Source organism: Ipomoea nil, unplaced genomic scaffold, assembly GCF_001879475.1.
Source record: "Ipomoea nil cultivar Tokyo-kokei standard unplaced genomic scaffold, Asagao_1.1 scaffold3069, whole genome shotgun sequence".
NCBI lineage: Eukaryota > Viridiplantae > Streptophyta > Magnoliopsida > Solanales > Convolvulaceae > Ipomoea > Ipomoea nil.
Window position 1 is genome coordinate 9988121 of NW_017619497.1, and position 19776 is coordinate 10007896.

At 37.0% G+C, this 19776-nt stretch overlaps 4 protein-coding genes across 6 annotated transcripts; 1 reads left to right on the top strand and 3 right to left on the bottom strand.

Annotated features, from left to right (window-relative positions):
* Positions 1 to 2376: 2376 nt before the first annotated feature.
* On the bottom strand, positions 2377 to 4735 carry LOC109165824 (myb family transcription factor EFM-like). The gene is made up of 5 exons (XM_019314770.1): positions 4399 to 4735; positions 3989 to 4206; positions 3569 to 3896; positions 2899 to 2975; positions 2377 to 2820 (listed from the first exon to the last, which is right to left on the bottom strand). Exons 1-5 carry the CDS (start codon positions 4610 to 4612, stop codon positions 2617 to 2619), a joined length of 1041 nt encoding a protein of 346 aa, XP_019170315.1. The 5' UTR covers positions 4613 to 4735; the 3' UTR covers positions 2377 to 2616.
* A 6143-nt stretch (positions 4736 to 10878) lies between these two features.
* Positions 10879 to 14247, top strand: LOC109165801 (serine/threonine-protein kinase SRK2E). 3 transcript variants are annotated; one of them, XM_019314739.1, is made up of 10 exons: positions 10879 to 11147; positions 11224 to 11507; positions 12104 to 12178; positions 12274 to 12375; positions 12475 to 12528; positions 12631 to 12723; positions 13040 to 13132; positions 13239 to 13343; positions 13427 to 13525; positions 13672 to 14247. In XM_019314739.1, the coding sequence occupies exons 2-10, from the start codon at positions 11331 to 11333 to the stop codon at positions 13963 to 13965; spliced, it is 1092 nt and encodes a 363-aa protein (XP_019170284.1). In that variant the 5' UTR covers positions 10879 to 11147; positions 11224 to 11330; the 3' UTR covers positions 13966 to 14247. The 3 variants fall into 3 exon arrangements, with proteins under 3 accessions (XP_019170284.1, XP_019170285.1, XP_019170286.1); XM_019314740.1 differs by having other exon boundaries at positions 11231 to 11507; XM_019314741.1 differs by having other exon boundaries at positions 11289 to 11507.
* A 216-nt stretch (positions 14248 to 14463) lies between these two features.
* On the bottom strand, positions 14464 to 16415 carry LOC109165732 (salicylic acid-binding protein 2-like). The gene is made up of 3 exons (XM_019314637.1): positions 15932 to 16415; positions 14984 to 15115; positions 14464 to 14863 (listed from the first exon to the last, which is right to left on the bottom strand). Exons 1-3 carry the CDS (start codon positions 16400 to 16402, stop codon positions 14579 to 14581), a joined length of 888 nt encoding a protein of 295 aa, XP_019170182.1. The 5' UTR covers positions 16403 to 16415; the 3' UTR covers positions 14464 to 14578.
* Positions 16416 to 17050: 635 nt separating this feature from the next.
* Positions 17051 to 19240, bottom strand: LOC109165731 (leucine-rich repeat extensin-like protein 4). Its single transcript, XM_019314636.1, has one exon. It carries the CDS (start codon positions 19030 to 19032, stop codon positions 17290 to 17292), a length of 1743 nt encoding a protein of 580 aa, XP_019170181.1. The 5' UTR covers positions 19033 to 19240; the 3' UTR covers positions 17051 to 17289.
* Positions 19241 to 19776: the final 536 nt, after the last annotated feature.

A 19776-nucleotide genomic window follows, 5' to 3' on the forward strand; every position in this document is an offset into this window, starting at 1 on the left:
CCAGCGCCAAACACTGAACCCCACACTTTTTTCCCTCTGACCAAATCTTTTTCAAAGGGGATATCATTTGACTTTTTTAAGGTTTAAATTCAAAGCATTTATAATTGTCCATTAAAGAACACGTGCGACATATTTGATCGAGATGATGATAATTGAACTTTTGAATTTTATTATAAAAAGCATGCCTCACTTAGAGCATCCACACTAAGAGCAACCACATCAATTGAAGATTTTATTTGATTTTTGTAATTCTATGTAAGAAAGAGAGGGAGGAGGAGAGAGGAAGCAAGTGAAAAAAAAATGCTGACAAAAAAAAGAAAGAAAAGAGAGGACACCATTACGCGCCAGCTAGGCACAACCGTGCTAGCTTATCTTTCCCATTTCATCTCAAACATTGGAGCCCACAACAAACTTTATTTGCACGAATAAAAATTCCACAAAAAACACTTCTCCCATCAATCCAAAAATCATATGTTGATTTTTTCTTAGTAAAAAAATTTAGCAAAAATCACTGATGCTGTTGCTATAAGAGCATCTACATCAGCTCAAACATTTTGACAATTTTTAAAGCTCTATCTAAAAAAGAGAAAAAGTGCAAGAAAAAAGAAGAAGAAAAAAAAAATAAATCTCACAACCTCATCTGAAAAGTCAAAAGAAAAAGAAAAAAAAAAAGCTTAAAACTAAAACAAAAACACGCCCAGTATGCATGTGCCTACTGGGCGCGCTGGTTGCGCTCAACGCGCAGCAAACCAGATGCCTTTCCCCTTCTCTCAGATGGCGGGTCTCAAAAAAATATTACATTTGCAAGGCAAAAAAAATTCTAAAAACCCATCTCCACATTAAAAAAAAAATCATCATTTAGTTTTTTGTTATGAAAAAACTTTCAAAAATTCACAAGTGGGGATGCTCAAATGCATTTTGATGTGAATTTTATGGCAAAAATGCATATGTAGATGAGAGATAGTGTTCAAGGTGCTCCTATTACTCCCTTAGAGCATCCACTAGAGAAGAATGAGGAGTTATTTCACTGAGGTGCAAGTGTCATGTTGGAGGAGTGAGGTGAGGAGAGGGAGTGTTTTTTTTTCTGCAAATGTTGAGTTATTTCTCTTCTCAAGGAAGAGAAATAAATGTGAACGCGCACAGCAACCGCCACGTCAGGCGCGTCCAAGGCCATTACTTTATTATTATTATTATTATTTTAAATCAATTTTGATTTTTTTTTCCTCCCCTTCCCACATTCTCTTTCATAATCACTCTTATATTCTATCCCCCAAATCTCCCCAACTGATGCGAATGCTCTTAGTTTTTGCAAGCATAATGGGCCCCACCAGAAAAAGTAGCATCTCATTTTTGCACAGGAGGCGCACAATGAGCGCCCACTCGGGTGCGTGCACGCCACGCGCCCAGTTGGCGCATTTTTATGCTGCTAATTTCTTTTCTTTTTTTTTTTTCCATCCTCTCTCCCATGTTCTCTCTCCTAGTAGGCACCTAAAAATTTGTGCTAAAAACTACATGGTTGAGGATGCTCTTAAATGTGAAGGTGTACTTTGGATGAAACGGACAAACAAGTCTAGGTGATTGTCCATAACTAACTTATTCAAACCTAGAAAACCGAGTTTCCACGAGGAATCAGAGCTTAGAACCTTAAGATATTTGATGCATATTATTCATTGCACTTGTTCTTTAATCAGTAATGAAATATTTTTCTTCTAAATTTACATAACTATTTGATCTTTTCTTTTTTTGGTAAGGGGATTAGTCAATTTGTGAATAATTAACAAATATAAAAAATTTTATTACCGCATCATGAAGTCAAGATTTTAAGGTAAATTTAAATGGGTAATGTGTGGTATTTGTGTAACTAAGATAATGACTTAAGTTCAATTTTTTTATATAGACTTTATTTATTATTATAATTATACTTTTCTTTTATCACACTTTGTATGAGTCTTTCTATATTGTTTCATCTCTTGGAGCATAAAGAAGATGTCTTTCTTTATTACTTAATCCTTTTTTAGAGTGATAGATTAAAGAACAAATTACTCTGAATGAGTCTTTCTATATTGTTTCATCTCTTGAAGCATAAAGAAGATGTCTTTCTTTATTACTTAATCCTTTTTTAGAGCGATAGATTAAAGAACAAATTACTAAAATGGTCATCCGGTTATAGTAATTTCATCTTTTTGGTTCTCAACTTACAAGATTTCATCTTTTTTATCCTCACATGAATAAATTACCAAAATAATCGCTCGACTATAATGATTTCACCGTTTCCATCCTCAACTTCCAATAATACCCCTCACTGTTAAAATTGCAACTATGTGGTCTTCCAGGGGAAACAAGGCTTTCAAGTTTCAATAATGCTTCAGTTGCAGAAACCACAAAAGAATTCAAAGAAAAGTTTATTGCATTATAAGAGTGATACACAACACACTTCTCAGATTGTCATATTGTCCCTTCCTCTCTCTCTCTCAAGGGAACAACTTTCTTGAAGTTCCTCACAACAAGAACTCAACTCAAAGTAGGGAGGAAATCTAATCCTGCAAAATTTTACACCCCACCAGCCATCCATATATATATATGTATGTAAGCTGTATAAACATATATAGTGAACATCTATGCACCATTTTTACTTGTCAGAGTAAGAATTTTCGGGATTTGCCTCCCGGACTTGTCATCATCATCTTCTTCTTCTGTCATGTTATTGTCTCCTGTCAATGAAGTGCCTAGGGGACCCTGAGGGGAACCGGACTGGGGTGCAAACCGATTTGCACTCGAGGTATTTGTGTGTGCAGATCTTCGAATATGAAGCCGGTATTTCTGCAATGGCATGGCAGAAGTTTTGTCAAATTTTAAACACTGCAAATGGAGCATAAGTAGTTGCAGGTTCACACTTACTTGCAGATGGCTCTTTACTTCATCATTTGTCAGACCCTCCACTTGCATAAGCTCTCTAATCTGCTTAGGAGTTGCCACTGCATAAAATCCAAAAGAGAATCTCAGGTTTATCAAAGATTTGTCTAATGGAATATCAAACTGAAGTACGTGTTCCATATCAACTAGCTGATAGTGAGCCCGCACATTTATAACTGAGTGACACTAATATCAAACTGAAGTATGTGCTCCATCTCAACTAGTAAGACTGTACATTTATAAGTGAGTAACACTGATATCAAATTGAAGTACGTGCTCCATCTCAACTAGCTGATAGTGGGACCACACATATGCTAATATCACATTGGAATACGTGTTCCATCTCAACTAACTGATAGTGAGATTGTACATTTATAAGTGAGTAACGCTAAATCAAATTGAAGTACGTGTTCCATCTCAACTAGCTGATAGTGAGACCACACGTTTATAACTGAGTGATGCTAATATCAAATTGAAGTACGTGTTCCATCTCAACTAGCTGATAAGCCTGATAGTGAGACTGCACATTTATAACTGTTTTTATCAGGTGAGGTTGATATCAAATTGAAAGTATGTGTTCCATCTCGACTATCTAATAGTGAGACTGCACGTTTATATTTATATATTATATAATAGACATGGGAAAAGGTCTAACCATGTGGACCTCCAAGCTGGTGCAGGGCATTAACAAATAGTTTCTGCAACTCCTGTGACCAACATCTTCTTTGCTTCCTGGAAGTCTGCTGCTGCTGTTGCTGCTGATGATGATGATGATACTGAGGCCTTACACTGCTTGATGCAGTAGAAGATGCAGCAGCTCTGCTACCATAGTCCATTGAACTTAAGCCACCAATCACCATATATTCCCTGGCAGGAGTGTCCAGCAACAGCCTAGGAACTGCAGATGTCTTTTCTGGATTCATTGTTTTCCCAGACACAAGTAGATCATTGGTTACTGAGCTGTTCTCCTCTTCCTCAATTGCCTGTTCAAAACAACAGAATCATCAATATCCCAAACAAGAATGAAGAAACAGTGTTTATGATGTTTCTACAGATTCAGTGACTGTTGTTTTACCAGTTTGAGATCATTCTTTGAACTGAGACAGTGGTTTCCACTGCTCCAGAGCTGCACAGAGTTCATCCAATCCACCTTTTCTCTACTGCCCTTTTCTCTCCTGGTTTCAATCTCATCATCATCATCAGAGCTCTTCTTAAGAGGTATAAATTCTTCCAAAACTGGCTCCATCCTTGACCTCCTGCACTGCACTGCTTCCTCTTTCAGGGCTACAATTGCTGCAACCACAACCCAAATCTTCAAACTCCTTAACCCAATCACCAGATTGTTTCACAACACAAATCACCGAAAACAGACAGTATAAATCCAGATTTTAACCCAAGAAAACAACAGAAAAACACCAAAACTTCGATTTCCACCTGCTCAATTGTTCATACACAAAACAACAGAAAAAAACACAGAAATCTTACCGTCATTTACCAGAAGCATGCAAAGAGGCAGCTCGCGTTTGAAAGCGTCGATCTTCCGCATTTCCTCTTCGAGTCGCCGCACGTAATCGTCAATCCTGGACACTCGCTCCGATGCGTCGCCGATCGTCGACATTCCGCCGAGAAACTCTGCGATCGTTCTGGGAACGAAAGCTGGCCTGCAATCCAAGCTCAGTTCAGCTGGAATCAAACCCATTTTTCAGATCTTCCTTCCACAGATTAGATCTTTTTATTTATACAAACGTAGGGGTGAGGCAAAGACTTCCAAAAAAATCCGATTTTTATTTTCAGACAAAGCAGAAGGGATGGGAAGCCGAGAATATAATAGCGGAGAATCTCCTGTTCGCCGCATATATAAACGTTTACGACACTTGGATTCCGATCCATATCGCTATTTTATTGAATGGTCTAAAATGTCCCTCGCTTTATCACATGAGATTCTATTCTTCTACTCCGTATGTCTGTATTTGTTTTATTTATACATTTTTTTTAATGCTACTGAATATTGATTCTATTATATTGTAGTATCTGTTCAAACTTACTTTTTTAACTTAATGAATCATAAAAAATCAACATAAAAGAGGTCACTATATGCCATTTGAGCACAAAGTGCTTAACGTTTTATTTATACATTATTTATTAATTAAGGGATTTTCTTTTTTTTGGGATTTTAATTTACTCGGATTAATGCCTTAATAATATTTACTATAAATGAAACTCTTTTGCGGACTAAAGTCACAAACAGTTTCGATAATAATTGTTTTAACTTTTATGTAAATCAAAATTATAAGATATAATTTCACAATATATACAACACTAGCTATCGTATCAATATTGTAAAATTCTGGAGTAATCTTGAACTAATCTTGGCAACTATGTGATATTTGGACAGGGTAGGGATAAGGAATCTTTTAGTGAATGATGGGCTCCACTTGGCCATTTATGATATTTTTGTGATTTTTTTTTTTTTTTTTTTTTTTTGCATCATAGGTTGAGGAGGCAAATGAGATTAATTCCTTTACTTCAATTATTTTCGGTAATATTATTCATAGAACACAATTCAACTGATTATATTAACTAATATAAAATAATTTCATAAATTTTACTTTGTTAATATATGTAAAGTTTTACATATCTTCAGGACAAGAGCGATGAGTCATGCACTCATGCCAATAAATTCTTTTAATAATTTGGTTTCATTTATGAAGTAATATTTTAAAATATCTTGTTGGATGGGTTGTACATTTTATTAGGAAACTTTGTTGGTTCATGGATAAGTGGTTGGTTGCAATTTGTCCAAATTTATCTTGTCTTTTACACAAGATGGAATGAAATATGGAATCACATGACATTATTGGTCACACTCTATTCATATATTTGAGTCTTATCCAAAGTAAATACCTACAAAGTTTTACTTAAATAATGATAAAAATCAAACAACATTAACCTTATACAAAGAAAGTTGAATTTGTTACACATAATTTTTTTAGTGTAATTTATTTCTCATGTATAATTTGTGGACTATTATATATGAGTAATGTTGTGAGAATAATTCTATTATTAGAAAATAGAAATCAAGTCATTTACAATGTGCTCTCCAAAGACATTTATACATATGTGACTAGCCCAAAGAAATAAAAGTAAAATGTTTATATATTGGAATAAGGGTCAAATAGGCCACTTAACTGCACACCAAAGTGCAATTAGGCCATTGAACTCAAAAATAATGCAATTGGGTCCCTAAACTACATAAAATCATGCAATTAGGTCTAAAATGACCTGTTGACCTGAAATTGTGCTGACATGGCGGTTACCAATTTTAAAACATAAATTTTTAATAAAATAATTAATTAAATTTAAAAAAAAAAAAAAAAAAAAAAAACTAGAACTGCACGTCTCCGGCAGGCTTCGTCTCCGGCCATGGAGACGAAGGTTCGTCTCCCTAGCCAGGGAGACGAAGCTTCGTCTCCTGGCCATAGAGACGAAGCTCTTTGTCTCCGGCAGTTTTAGTTTTTTTTTTTTTTTTTTTTTTTTTTAATTATATAATTTTAATTAATTATTTTATTTTAAAATATATTTATAAATTATTTTTAAAATTGGTAACCTGCATTTCAGGTAAACAAGTCATTTTGGATCTAATTGCATGATTTTGTGTAATTCAGGGACCCAATTGCATTGTTTTTGAGTTCGATGGCCTAATTGCACTTTGGCGTGCAGTTCAGTGGCCTATTTGACCCTTATTTCTTATATATTTAACAGTTCTGGACGTCTTGCCTATATATAACTTATTATTTTAATTGTTAAATCAATTAGAGTGTCCTATAAGTCTATCAATTATTCTAAACAAAATTTTTGGATACTGTATTAATTATGGTACCACGTGGCGACAGGAAGGCGCGGTAGGAAGCCAGAATGACAAAACCTCCGACCTGTCGTCGTAGTTTGTTTGATAAGATTCGTAAATAATGTAAGCTAGGAATCGTCGGTTGTGAAACGACCTCTGCGTCACTTAAATTCATTGGGGATCCAAATAAGATTCCATGGACGAAGAAGACAGACACAATATATAATACCCATCACTCCAAAGCATCTTTCACGTGATGACAAGTTCATCATCATATGCCCATCTCCCTCCATTCTTTCTTTCTTTCGTCCTGTCCAACATTGAATGATGCAAACTTCTGCCACCTCATGCTACATGTGTCAACTGTTTGTTTCATCCTACTTTTTGTCTGTCATGCTCTTGAACATCCTGATTTTAACAACCTAGCATTTAAACAACTACTCAGTATACTTCAACTGATTAATCAATTTAAAATGTTGTTTTGTTCACAGGTGTAATATGTAAGATTTGAATTATATGTTTTAATTCGACTTTGTTGTGAACACTAATATACAAATATTTGTTTGCTTATAAGTTAATTGATGCGTATTTTATAATTTACTTCCTTCACCAGGTCTCTAGATATGAACAGTGAGAGTCCTTTAAGTTGAGTTCAAATCCTACCAATAACCAAACAATGAAGTATGAATTTAACTTTGTTGTAAATATTAGTGTATAAGCATTTATAAACATGTAGGTGAATGGAAGCGCATCTTGCAATTTACCTTCTTCATCAGCTTTTAGAGTGATAGCAATGAGGACACCTTAAGTTGGGTCCGAATTCTACCATGACCAAAAAGTGAAATATGAATTTAACTGTTTTTGTGAATAATAATGTACAACTATTTGCCAAGGCTTTGTGGTCGAGCCGCATAGTTATGGACCCTCAAATGAGAAGTTCAGGTTTGAACCTCAATGTGTGAATATTAACTCTTCTTTATGTTTTAGTAGATTGAAAAAGTATGTTTGAACAGATACTCTTCTTTGTGGGCCTGTAGGTTAGTTGAGAAATATAAGTTTGATATGATTTATAGTTTATGGCCATCGCTTTTGCGGAACATGGGCTGGCCCATAAGTTTGATATGCTTTCAAGTTCCAACGTGCCAATTGCTCCAAGCTCAAGATCCATAAGTTATTGTTCATCTTGTTCAAAAGTATTCCGGCCCATAATAGGCCCAAACTAACAATCATTTTTCAACATATTCTTTTATTGAAATTATGAAATCTACATGTTATATGTCATTACAAAAAATCTCGAAGAAACTTTTAAGTCAATAAAACATAGATTCTTGTTAACACTTTTTTTGATTGAGTGTCTTTTACAAATTGTTACATAATAAATTAGCAAACAAATTAAACCATCTATCTCTATCATCTACATCATCAAAAACTCATAAAATCTCCTTAATGGAGAAAATCTCACAAGAAAGATTTTAAAATTAATTTTGTAAATATAATGGGAATAATAGATTTTTTAGTCATTATTTTTTTTTAAATGATTGCTTAAATACCAAACCATTAAGCTTAAATACTTATGTAAGGGGGTATGGATTACAAGCTAAAAATGTCAACAAGATTTTACCAAGTATGATTATTCATATAAAAATTATTAGATGATTACCCTATGGTGTAAGGTAACCCTTCAACCCCAAACAAAAAAAAAAATAAATAAATAAAATAAATGGTGGTGGGGCTGTGGGCAATTGATTTGTATGGGTCATATACAGCATTGCCTCATTGGTCAACCAATCATGGCCACACATCATGTCAACTCTCTTAATAATTGGGAAGTGCTTATCATATCCTGTCAGCACCCGAACCTTACCCTCTACACTAACCTCACTCTCCATACGCCACCGAATCATACCCCACCACTTGGCTGCTTTCTCGTGCTCCGCAAAACCTTATCCACCCATTTTCCCCATCTCTTGGCTCTTGCTAAATAAATTACCTCAATTAAATTTACACAACCATGTGATCCAGTGACAGGAAATGACTCTTCCAAATGAAAAGATTTTGAGACTTCTAACTTTGAATGCTCTCCTTTAATCATTCAATTGAGAGATTTCGAGACTTCTAACTTTCAACGCTCTCCTTTAATCGTTCAGTTGAGAGATTTCGAGACTTCTAACTTTGAACGCTCTCCTTTAATCATTCAGTTGAGAGATTTTGAGACTTCTAACTTTGAACGCTCTCCTTTAATCACTCAGTTGAGAGATTTTGAGACTTCTAACTTTGAACATTCTCCTTTAATCATTCAGTTGAGAGATTTCGAGATCTAACTTTGAACGCTCTCATTTAATCATTCAGTTGAGAGATTTCGAGATCTAACTTTGAACGCTCTCATTTAATCATTCAGTTGAGAGATTTCGAGACTTTTAACTTTGAACGCTCTCATTTAATCATTCAGTTGAGAGGTTTCGAGACTTTTAACTTTGAACGCTCTCATTTAATCATTCAGTTGAGAGATTTCGAGATTTCTAACTTTGAAGGCTCTCCTTTAATCATTCAGTTGAGAGTTTTCGTGACTTCTAACTTTAAATGCTCTCCTTTAATCATTCAGTTGAGAGATTTCAAGACTTCTAACTTTGAACGCTCTCATTTTTCTTATTATACGTAATTGCTTACCTTTCATCAGCTAGGTTTACCCATAGGCGTAAATCGGGCTACTCAACTAATTGGGTAGGATCGATAAGTTGAGAGACTTCTAACTTTGAACGCTCTCCTTTTTTTTTTTTTTCAGACTTCTAAATTTGAACGTTCTCCTTTTTCTTATTGTACGTAATTGCTTACCTTTCATCAACTAGGTTTACCCATATGCGTAAGTCATGCTACTCAACTAATTGGGTAAGATCAATCAGTTGAGAGACTTCTAACTTTGAACATTCTCCTTTTCATCTTCTTTTGTTTTATTGTTTTTGTTTTTTTTTTCTTGACTTCTAACTTTGAACGCTCTTCTTTTTCTTATCATACGTAATTGCTTACTTTTCATCAGTTAGGTTTACCTATAGGTGCCAATCAAGCTACTCAACTAATCGGGTAGGTATAGCTCATCACCAAATATAGTCATATATTTGATTACAAAATTTTTAATGATGTATTTTACACTGACAAATTAATACAATTAAGTTAACATGAATCTTAAATGTACACTTTTATATATTTTTCTTTAAAACAACAATAGGAAATTATTAAACACTCGATGAGCGTTTATATTAATGGTCAATCAATGAACAAAATAATCATAACTATTTAAATTTAAACATCTTTTGAGGTTGAAATATGAATAGTGAAGGTAATCATGCCATCTCATTTTAAAGGAATAATATATCAATGTATAGTTATTATATTTTTAAAGACTAAAATACAAAATTTATCAAATTACTATTATTTGCTTATTGAATGAGACGAATTTAAGCTCACTTGTCACAATCAAATTGACATACGCCTTAAAATATGGAAGCTTCAACAATTAATTAAACATCATTAGAAGTGAATTTTAGTCAGCTACGAAATAACATTATTGTAAAAATCGATCTAGACGCTATGCGTCCTTAAGCCGAGGCAATTTCAGCTTTAAGCGACTTTTAGTCGGTCGACTAGGTGATCTAGACGTCGAATTAGTCACCTAACTCGGCCGAATTGAGCACATAATTCTATCGAGTTGGCGCTAAACTCGGTCGACTGGTTTTTTTTGCTTGCTCAGCTACTCTTCTTCTATATTTCTCTAACCATGTAATCAATTAACCATCTAACATATGCATTTGACTAGTTTAAGATATTATAACAGTCTAATAACTTCTATTTCTAAGTGGAAAAAATATAGACAATATACTTAAATTACTCAGTCACAAAAACAGAGCCAATCTATGTGCTAGGCGCCCTCGAACACCCGACTAGCACAGTGCCTTCTACAACATCTTGAAAAATAGTAACTCGAGTTTTTATAATAAATACGCAAGTTTTTAGTAGGTTTGTGATAACTATTAATGTCTTTTAATAAACACACTTACTAATTTTGGACCAGCTTAAAAAACTGTATTGCAAAATAAAAAAAAATAAAAAAAAAAATCTGTATCTGTTCTGGAAGCCGAAAGAAAGAGTTAGCTGAAAGCAAAAAAGGCAGAGCAAAGAAGCTTACTTCACGAGCTCTCTCTCTTTCTACATCTATAGGTGTGCATATATAGGTGATGATGTGGTGAGGAGATTCACAGTACAGAAGCCCTAAGGAGTAGCTGGAAATTTGCTGATCGAGTTTGTTGAGACTTCACGGACTTCAGCTTCATCTCTGTCATCTTCAACCAACTGTTCGACGTCAATCCTGTGATTAAGCTCTCGCCACGTTGTGGTGAGCTTCAATTTCTCCTTAATTGTTTGAGATATATTGTTTTGGTGCGGTTTTGAACGTATTTATTTGGTTTTAGGGTTTAGTTGGGGGATGGTGGTGAGGATTTAGGGCAATTTTTAAGGCGGTTGATGATAATGCCAGTGCGTGCTTGTTGCTGAACCAAGGGAGGAGAAAACTGAGGAGATGGATCGTACGGCTGTGACGGTGGGACCGGGGATGGATGTGCCGATCATGCACGATAGCGACCGGTACGAGCTCGTCCGGGACATCGGTTCCGGGAACTTCGGTGTTGCGAGGCTCATGAGGGATAGGCAGACTAACGAGCTCGTCGCTGTCAAGTATATCGAGAGAGGTGAGAAGGTTAGTCTTCTGGTTTCCTGTTTCAGTTATTCTAGTTGTTCGAATTTGACTTCAAATCTCTGCGCGCCATAATGTACTGTGAGAAATTTTGGCTATTTATTTCCGGTTAAAATTTGATTGAATGGGAACGAAACCAGAACTGTGTATAGGTTGGTTTCCTTGGACATTGGTATTGATTTTCAAGAGAAACCTCTGAATGTCACGAATAAACCATTGGGGAAGTCAGAAGAAAAACAGTAGTTTCTTTTTAACTCCTTGACTCTAGGTTCAAGAGCTTGTAGCTTGTACAACAAAGTTTTAAATGTTGAATATGATATTTTGTGATTGTGATTGGAGAGCTTAAAGCTGTTTTCATATACATCCTTTTATTGGATGGAAGCTTTAAAGAGAAAGTGGCATTGTTTAAGAGGACTATGATCTTTAATGTATGAAAATTATAAATTTTTTTCCCTTGCAACAGTAGATTTTCGAAGTGAATGATGCTAATCAATTTCTATCACAATTTATTAGAATTGGAGATTTGTAGACTGGTTTGCCTTTTGGATTTATGGAACTGATTGATTTTAGTTTGTTTTCTTTTACATGCATGCTTGTAGATTGATGAAAATGTGCAGAGAGAAATTATAAACCACAGATCATTAAGGCATCCCAACATTGTCAGATTTAAGGAAGTAAGTCCATGTCAAAGTTTATTTCTATTTTCCTTTACATTCGGTTGTTAATACTTGATTAATTATACTGCTATTCTTTTCAACTTATGTTCTAGGTCATATTGACACCGACTCATTTGGCTATTGTAATGGAATATGCATCTGGTGGAGAGCTGTTTGAGCGGATTTGCAATGCTGGTCGATTCAGCGAGGATGAGGTTTTTATTAAATGCATTAAAAAATTTGTCTTGTCACTTGATTTTTGCTTTTTATTTTTTGTTTTTTTAATTAGTGCATTAGCAATAACTGGATTGCAGGCACGGTTTTTCTTTCAGCAACTAATATCAGGGGTCAGCTATTGTCATTCAATGGTACTTAAAGAAAATCTCTTCCCTGAGAAATGTGATGTTAATTGGGAATATATACTTATGGGATTCTATAGTTCTATTCTAAAACTATTATTTGTTATGTAGCAAGTATGCCACCGAGACTTGAAATTGGAAAACACATTACTGGATGGGAGCCCAGCACCACGTCTAAAGATATGTGATTTTGGATATTCAAAGGTATTGGGTGACTTTGTTCCTTTTACACCTTAGATCCACATGGGATAAATTTTTTATACTGCTACATATTCTAGATTGATATTTTATTTTATACAACCAACTACAGCATGGTAGTTAGTATTTGTTCATAACATTTATTCATATAGGATAACTCATTGTATCTCAATCCTATAAATTACTTAGGAGATAGTAATAGGCTAATAGCTATTGAGGTCTACAATAAATCAATTTATTTTATCTCTCCCGTTATTCCATTGTTCTTTGTTGACATATCATTTATATCTCTAATCACTAGTTTTACTCTGATTTTTTTCAGTCTTCGGTGCTGCATTCACAACCGAAGTCAACTGTTGGAACTCCTGCATACATTGCACCTGAAGTGTTGCTGAAGAAAGAATATGATGGCAAGGTGAGAATTAAGATCCCCATGGTTTAAATTTATCCTATAACTTTGTCATATACCCCTATTGTTTATATAGTAGATACTATTCTTGAAAATGTTGGTATTGTTACAGATTGCAGATGTGTGGTCTTGTGGGGTCACCTTGTACGTAATGCTAGTTGGTGCTTACCCTTTTGAGCACCCTGATGAGCCGAAAAACTTCAGGAAGACAATACAGGTAGCTCTTTATGCTCTGTTGTTCCTGTGTACCTATAGTTGGTTGAATGTCTTAACTGAAAATATATAGCCCTTTTGGTGCAGCGAATCTTGAATGTTCAGTACTCAATACCAGATTATGTTCACATCTCCCCAGAATGCCGTCATCTGATCTCAAGGATCTTTGTAGCTGATCCTACACAGGTTTGTTAGTACTCACTCTCTACAATGACCTATTTCACCCTAGTCCATTGAGGTTCTCAACTTCTTTTTCTCGTGAGCTTTCCATTTCACCGGGAATTTACTATTAATTTTGTATTTTTACTCGTGCAACGTTTGCCTTAAAACAGAGGATATCCATTCCTGAAATCAAGAATCACGAGTGGTTCCTGAAGAACCTCCCTGCGGACCTCATGGATGACAATACAACCAATAACCAGTTCGAGGAGCCAGATCAACCGATGCAGAGCATTGATGAAATCATGCAGATAATAGCGGAGGCCACCATTCCAGCTGCCGGGACTAACAGCCTCAACAATTATCTTACCGGAAGCTTAGACATCGACGATGACATGGAAGAAGACTTGGAGAGCGACCCTGACCTCGACATTGAGAGCAGTGGAGAGATAGTATACGCAATGTGAGATGTGCACAGGACAGCTGGGTGAACACAACATACAATACCCGCACTGCTCTATACTTTGAATCTATTGCCAGTCTCTCTTTGGTGTGAATATTACAGGACAGACTCATCCCCCACCCCATGGCCTTTTCAACTGCTTGTTTTCTTTCATGCTTTTGTTCTCGTGTAATGTTCATTTTCTCTCTGTGGCATCTTATATAAAACATCACTGTACTGCTTTCATAATCCATACTTGACTTTCTCTTTTGTAATTGTACAACAAACTCCATTTCCTCTTTCGCCCTTTTTGCTGTTCAATTTGTTTTGGGTTTCTTCTGCTATGGTATGTTTTTTTTTTTTTTTTTTTTTTTTTTAACCTTTAACTGCATTGCTTAGTGCTTTATTGAACTTGCTGTTCAATAGAGTACTGTTGTTTTTACTTTTACCTTAAAACAAGAATCAAGAGAGAAATGGAAATATTCTGAGGAAATAGAGGCATGCAAATTGCAAAGTAGCCCTGTATTCTCTGGGATTCCCATTTTAAGCTGTTTCACCATGCATGTACACAATGCATGAACGTTATTACATATGAATGTATATATGAGTGTAAATTTTCTTGAAGATTAGTAGGGTTTTCAAGAATGGCTGTGAGCAATCTTTTGAAGAAGATGAAAAAGCTGAAATGGCTTAGACATCATCACCATGTGATCTGATCCCAACACCTCTTTCACTTCATCTGGAGGGTTCTTCTTAATCATCCATTCTTGAAATTCCTTTCTCACCACCTTATCTTGCCCAGAAATGATGAACACTCTCTTAACTGACCCATACTGTTTATCAGACAGCACCATCTCCTTCGACACCTCTTTCTCGCTGTATAGATGTATTGGCCTTAACACTGTACTTGCCAAAGCCAAATCCTACGACGACAAGCCGATCAAATTAAACATCATTAAAGTGGATGAAAATTAGGGTTTTTATTAAGGTTATGAAGTATGTTAGTTGGATCAGTGTTAGTTTATGAGTTTATATATGCTTACCTCAATCGGACTTAACTGATAAAGGTTAGCTGCTAAGTAGTTTGGACCAAAGATGAAGGTTGTGGGAGGATTGTTGAGTCCATTGTCAAATGTAAAGAGATTATCTAGCTGAGACGCATTCCCCCTGTTTGTCTTCAAAAAGGTTAAGATCAAACATTTGTTACAGCTAAAGAACTCCTCATGTTTTATCACCAAAAAAAGGGTTGAAAACGTAAAGTTTTTCTTTTTATTAAATATGACATTTTGACCACTTTTGGGTTGTGAAATATGTTATGTAGTTATTATCGACTACTATACATGTTAGACATCATCTCTTTTTTCAATGATTGAAAAACTTGGTATCTGAGACAATCAGTTATGGACAAGCTAAGTTTTATTTCTTGTGATACTTTATCATTATGGTCACAAGATAGAATTTACTTAATACACACCATGGGGTAATGGTGCGGGTGTCCCTCATCATTAAAAAAAAAAACTTGGTATTGAAAACTAACATTATTCATTTATTTTGGAGTGACAAGTGAAACATGCATATACTATCTGTATACTAGATAAACCTCATCTTGTGACCTTAACCGATAAAAGACCATAAAAAAGATAAATCAATCTAAGTTGTCCATAATTGATCAGTACAAACCAAGAAGCTAGTGGATAAGAATTACTCCATCTGTCCCATTTTATCTGTCCTACTTACTATCCATTGGTCAAACCAACTCTTTCTTCCTTGTTTATTTTCTTTAATATTTTTTATTCATTTTTAAATTTGATTTTTTGTGTTTAATAGTACTTTTAGTGTAGTTTCTAAATATATAAATTTTGTATACTAATACTAAACTTAATATTATGAAAGATTGAATTAAAAATAACTTCACTCCAGCCTCGGTAACCGAATCAAACACATAAAATGGGACGGATGGAGTATATGATATGTAACTATAATAAGAGTACCTCTCTCATGACAGTGGTGGCATTTAGAGATGGTCCAGGCATAAGAGCAGTGACGAAAACAGCAACAGAAATCTTCTCCGGGAACTCCTCCATGGCTTTAGAAACCGCAAGTCCACCCAGGCTATGAGCCACCAGGATCACCTGTTTCCGGCCAGCAGGAACAGAGGCCATGAACTCCATCAACGGCCTAAAGTAATCAGCTTGGCGCCGGAGTTCAAGAACACCCTTCGGGTTGATGCCGGCTGCGCCCAAGTCCACGGCCGTGGCGTTGTGGCCTGAGGATCTCAGCAGTCCCAGTAGCTTGTACCAGGACCAAGCTCCATGACAGGCCCCGTGAACAAGCACGAATTGCTGGTTTTGTCTACCCGGTTTCGGCCCACCTGCAGATGTTGTTGTTGCACTTGCAGAAGAATGAAGAAGGAAAACCAGACAGAGAAAAGAAGGAATCCAACACTTCCTCTTCTTCTCCATTTCTTCGTTTCTTTCTTTGTTAGGTATACCAGATTACCAGGCCTTAGGCAAATTATATAGTGGATAAGGATCCACATTGCAGTGTAGACCTTGATCCAATACACAGAATTTAACTTCATAATACACAAAATTTATGTTCATTATATTGTGTTTATGTGTATCTTGTATTATATATGAACATAAATTCTTTGTATTATAAATATAAATTAATTGTATTAGACCAGGGTCGACTCTAGTCCATAATATAACAATTGGCCTTATAGTCATTGACTTTAAGTTTGTAATAAACCATATAAGACCTTACGAGAGTTGACATTTAAATGAAATAAACATAATTTAGAAGCAGCCCAATGTCAGATTAACTATCATTGGTTGATGATTACTTCTTAGCTTGTTTGTTTGTTTGTTCTTTTTTTTAATTAATTAAAAATTGTTTCTTTAGTTTCTTGTTTCTTTTACAACTTATGCAATTGAGTGCGACGCAACACAATCCATAGGATTATATAAAAATAAATACTAATAATGAGTATCTGGTCGATACCACCTAGCAAACAGTCTAACATGACACTCGAACTTGACAGTCAGCACTTCTTAGCTACCTATCTATCTATCAGTTCCAAATGGGATGCTTCACCAAAGTGAAAGGGGAATGGAAATGCTATTTGTATTTCTTTACGTTTCAGAAGAAACTTTATGCAATGGGTACAATACAGTTACACACAACTACACAAGAATTCTCCAGAAAGCCAAAATATGCTGACAATTAAGTTCTGATCTACTGGTACAACACTATACTAAGGATATATTTCTGCATGGTAATTTCGTTGTTTGTTTTTCAATCTAAAATGGTGCTAAAGATATAGAAACGTATCATCACGCCCACTCAATTAATAGCCTTTGAAGATTGGGGGTGGCGGTGAAGCGTATATGTACCCCAAGTTAGGAGGAATTTTAACGTCCGCAAAGGGCGGCGGAGAAGTAGATTCCGGCGGCTCAGAAGTCGGGGAAAGAGTCATAGAACCCTCCGGTGGAAGTGGTGGTGTCCCCGTTTGATCATCAAATGTTGGCGTAGAAGATTCAGGTGTTTCCGGCGTAGATTCAGGTTCCGGTGCCAGCGACGGCGGGCTAGATTCTGGAGCATCCGGTGTAAAGAATGGAACTTCCGGCGCGAGTGCCGGCCCCTCGCCTTCTGGAGCACTCGGAATTGGAACTTCTGGTGTCTCGCTAATGGGGGCCGCACTTGGGACAATAGAGATTGGTTCCGGTGAGAGCGGCAGCGGGGATTCCGGCTGTATTGCAGGTGGCTCCTGGCCGGGAGCTGGAGGGAGATAGATTGGTGGGTTATAGGGCTCCGGCGACTCCCCGGAATCTTCAGTTTCCGCCACAGGCGTCGGAGCATTTGGCTCCGGCGTTAACGTTGGCGGCGCCGCCTCCTGGGGTTTTCTACAACCGGTTTTACTGCAGTCAACCGGTGTACTCAAAACCTTCTGGCATTCACTCTCCGACCTCTGCCCCGGCCGCCCGACCAAACAGTTCCCGGAATCATTAATCTCAATCCCATCCCGCGGCGGCACGCACGCCTCATCTTCCTGGTCGAAGAAATTGTTGGCGAGCGACAGGTTCTTCAGCCCCGGCAGCGTGCAGAGGTTGTAGGGAACTTTCCCGCTGAACATGTTGTCGGAAAGCACGATGCTTTGCACGTTCTTCATGTACTCAAGCCCCGCCGGCAAATCTCCGGTCAACTTATTGCTTTGCATATCAAACAACGTCACACTCTTGAGGTGCGTGATTTCCTCCGGCAAACAGCCGGAGAAATCATTGTTCAACATTAACAGCTCTTCCAGGCTGTCGGCCATTCTGCCAGTGCTAATGCTCGCCGGAACGCATCCGCTGAATTTGTTGTTAGCGAGGACGATTAACGAGGCGGAAGAATTGCCGAAATTCTCGGGGAGTTCGGACTCGAAGCGGTTATTGTTTAGGTTAATGACGTCGATGTTCTTGTCGAATAATGCCGGCGGGAGTTTCCCTTCGAAATCGTTGAAGCGTAAATCGAGGTATTTAAGGTTTAGTTCCAGCACGATTTCCGGGAAGGGGCCCACGAAACGGTTATTGCTCAGATCGAGCTCGTATAAGAGCTTCAACTTGTTGATGCTGATAGGGACGATGCCGCAGATGCGGTTGGAGTTGAGGTGGATGACGGCGACGTCGGTTAAGAGTCCGATCTCGACGGGGAGGTGGCCGGCGATGTCGGCTTGATTAAGGTCGATCCCGGCGACCACCCACGACTTGGGGTCGTCGAGCGCGTGGTCGCAGAAAACGCCGTTGTAGGAACAGACATCGGTGCCGACCCAGTTCGCCGTCGTCTTCTTCGGGTCGGAATAAATGGCTTCTTTCCACGCGTGCAGCGCCACGAAGGCTTTCTTCTGCCGGTCGTTGGCGAACTTCAGCTTCGGGTCGACGACGATCTCGAAATCGTCGGGGATGTCGCCGTTGCCGAAGTTGAGGAGCTGCCGGCGGGAGATGTATTCTACCTCGGCGTTGGTTAAAGCCAGAGAAGATGCAGAGAAGGAGGCGAGCACGAGGAAGAAAAAGCACCCCACGGTGCGGCTTAGAATGGTGGTAGCAGCCATGCTTACCACTTGAGCTTGATGGTGATGAAGATCGAATGGGGGAGAAAAGGGTTATTATGGATCGGAGGAAGATGGATCGGAGATCCATATTTGACCTTAACATCGTCCATTTTTGTCGGGAACATCACACATTTTTGGAGGAAAACATGAAACATCGGACACAAAAGTGGGAAAATTTGGCCTTCATTTCATGGTGTGTCAAAGTGGGATAGATGGTAGAAAAGTAGTTTAGTGTATGCATTCATCACTTGATTTAAATTGACATGAGCATTTCCACATGTATCCCTCTGATCTCTTTAAGGACCAACTAGAGATTCTTTTATTTTTTTAGCTGGTTTAATGATCACCCTAAAGTCTTGTTCTAGTGGTAAAAACATGTTTGAGCATAGTGTACATATAATGGGAGACATATAATTGGAGTTGACTCGCGATTTACCTTTTCTGGTGGCTCTTGAACAACGTTTTGGAAGATCGGGCTTCGAATTAATCTGAAATAAGCCAATAAACCTAATGTATTAAAAAAATTAGGGACCTTTTTGTATTATATTACACAAGTGGGAGTGCGAATTAGATTTTATAAATTCGTGATTGTATATATATGATTTGACAAACTAATTATGTAAAAATATAATCACTTTTTGCATGTTTCCTATATCTTATAATATTCTAGTTATTATTATGAGAGCAACCTCATTAGTTATGATTTTTTTTAAGTTTTTTTTGCCATGCCAACTAGGAGAGAGG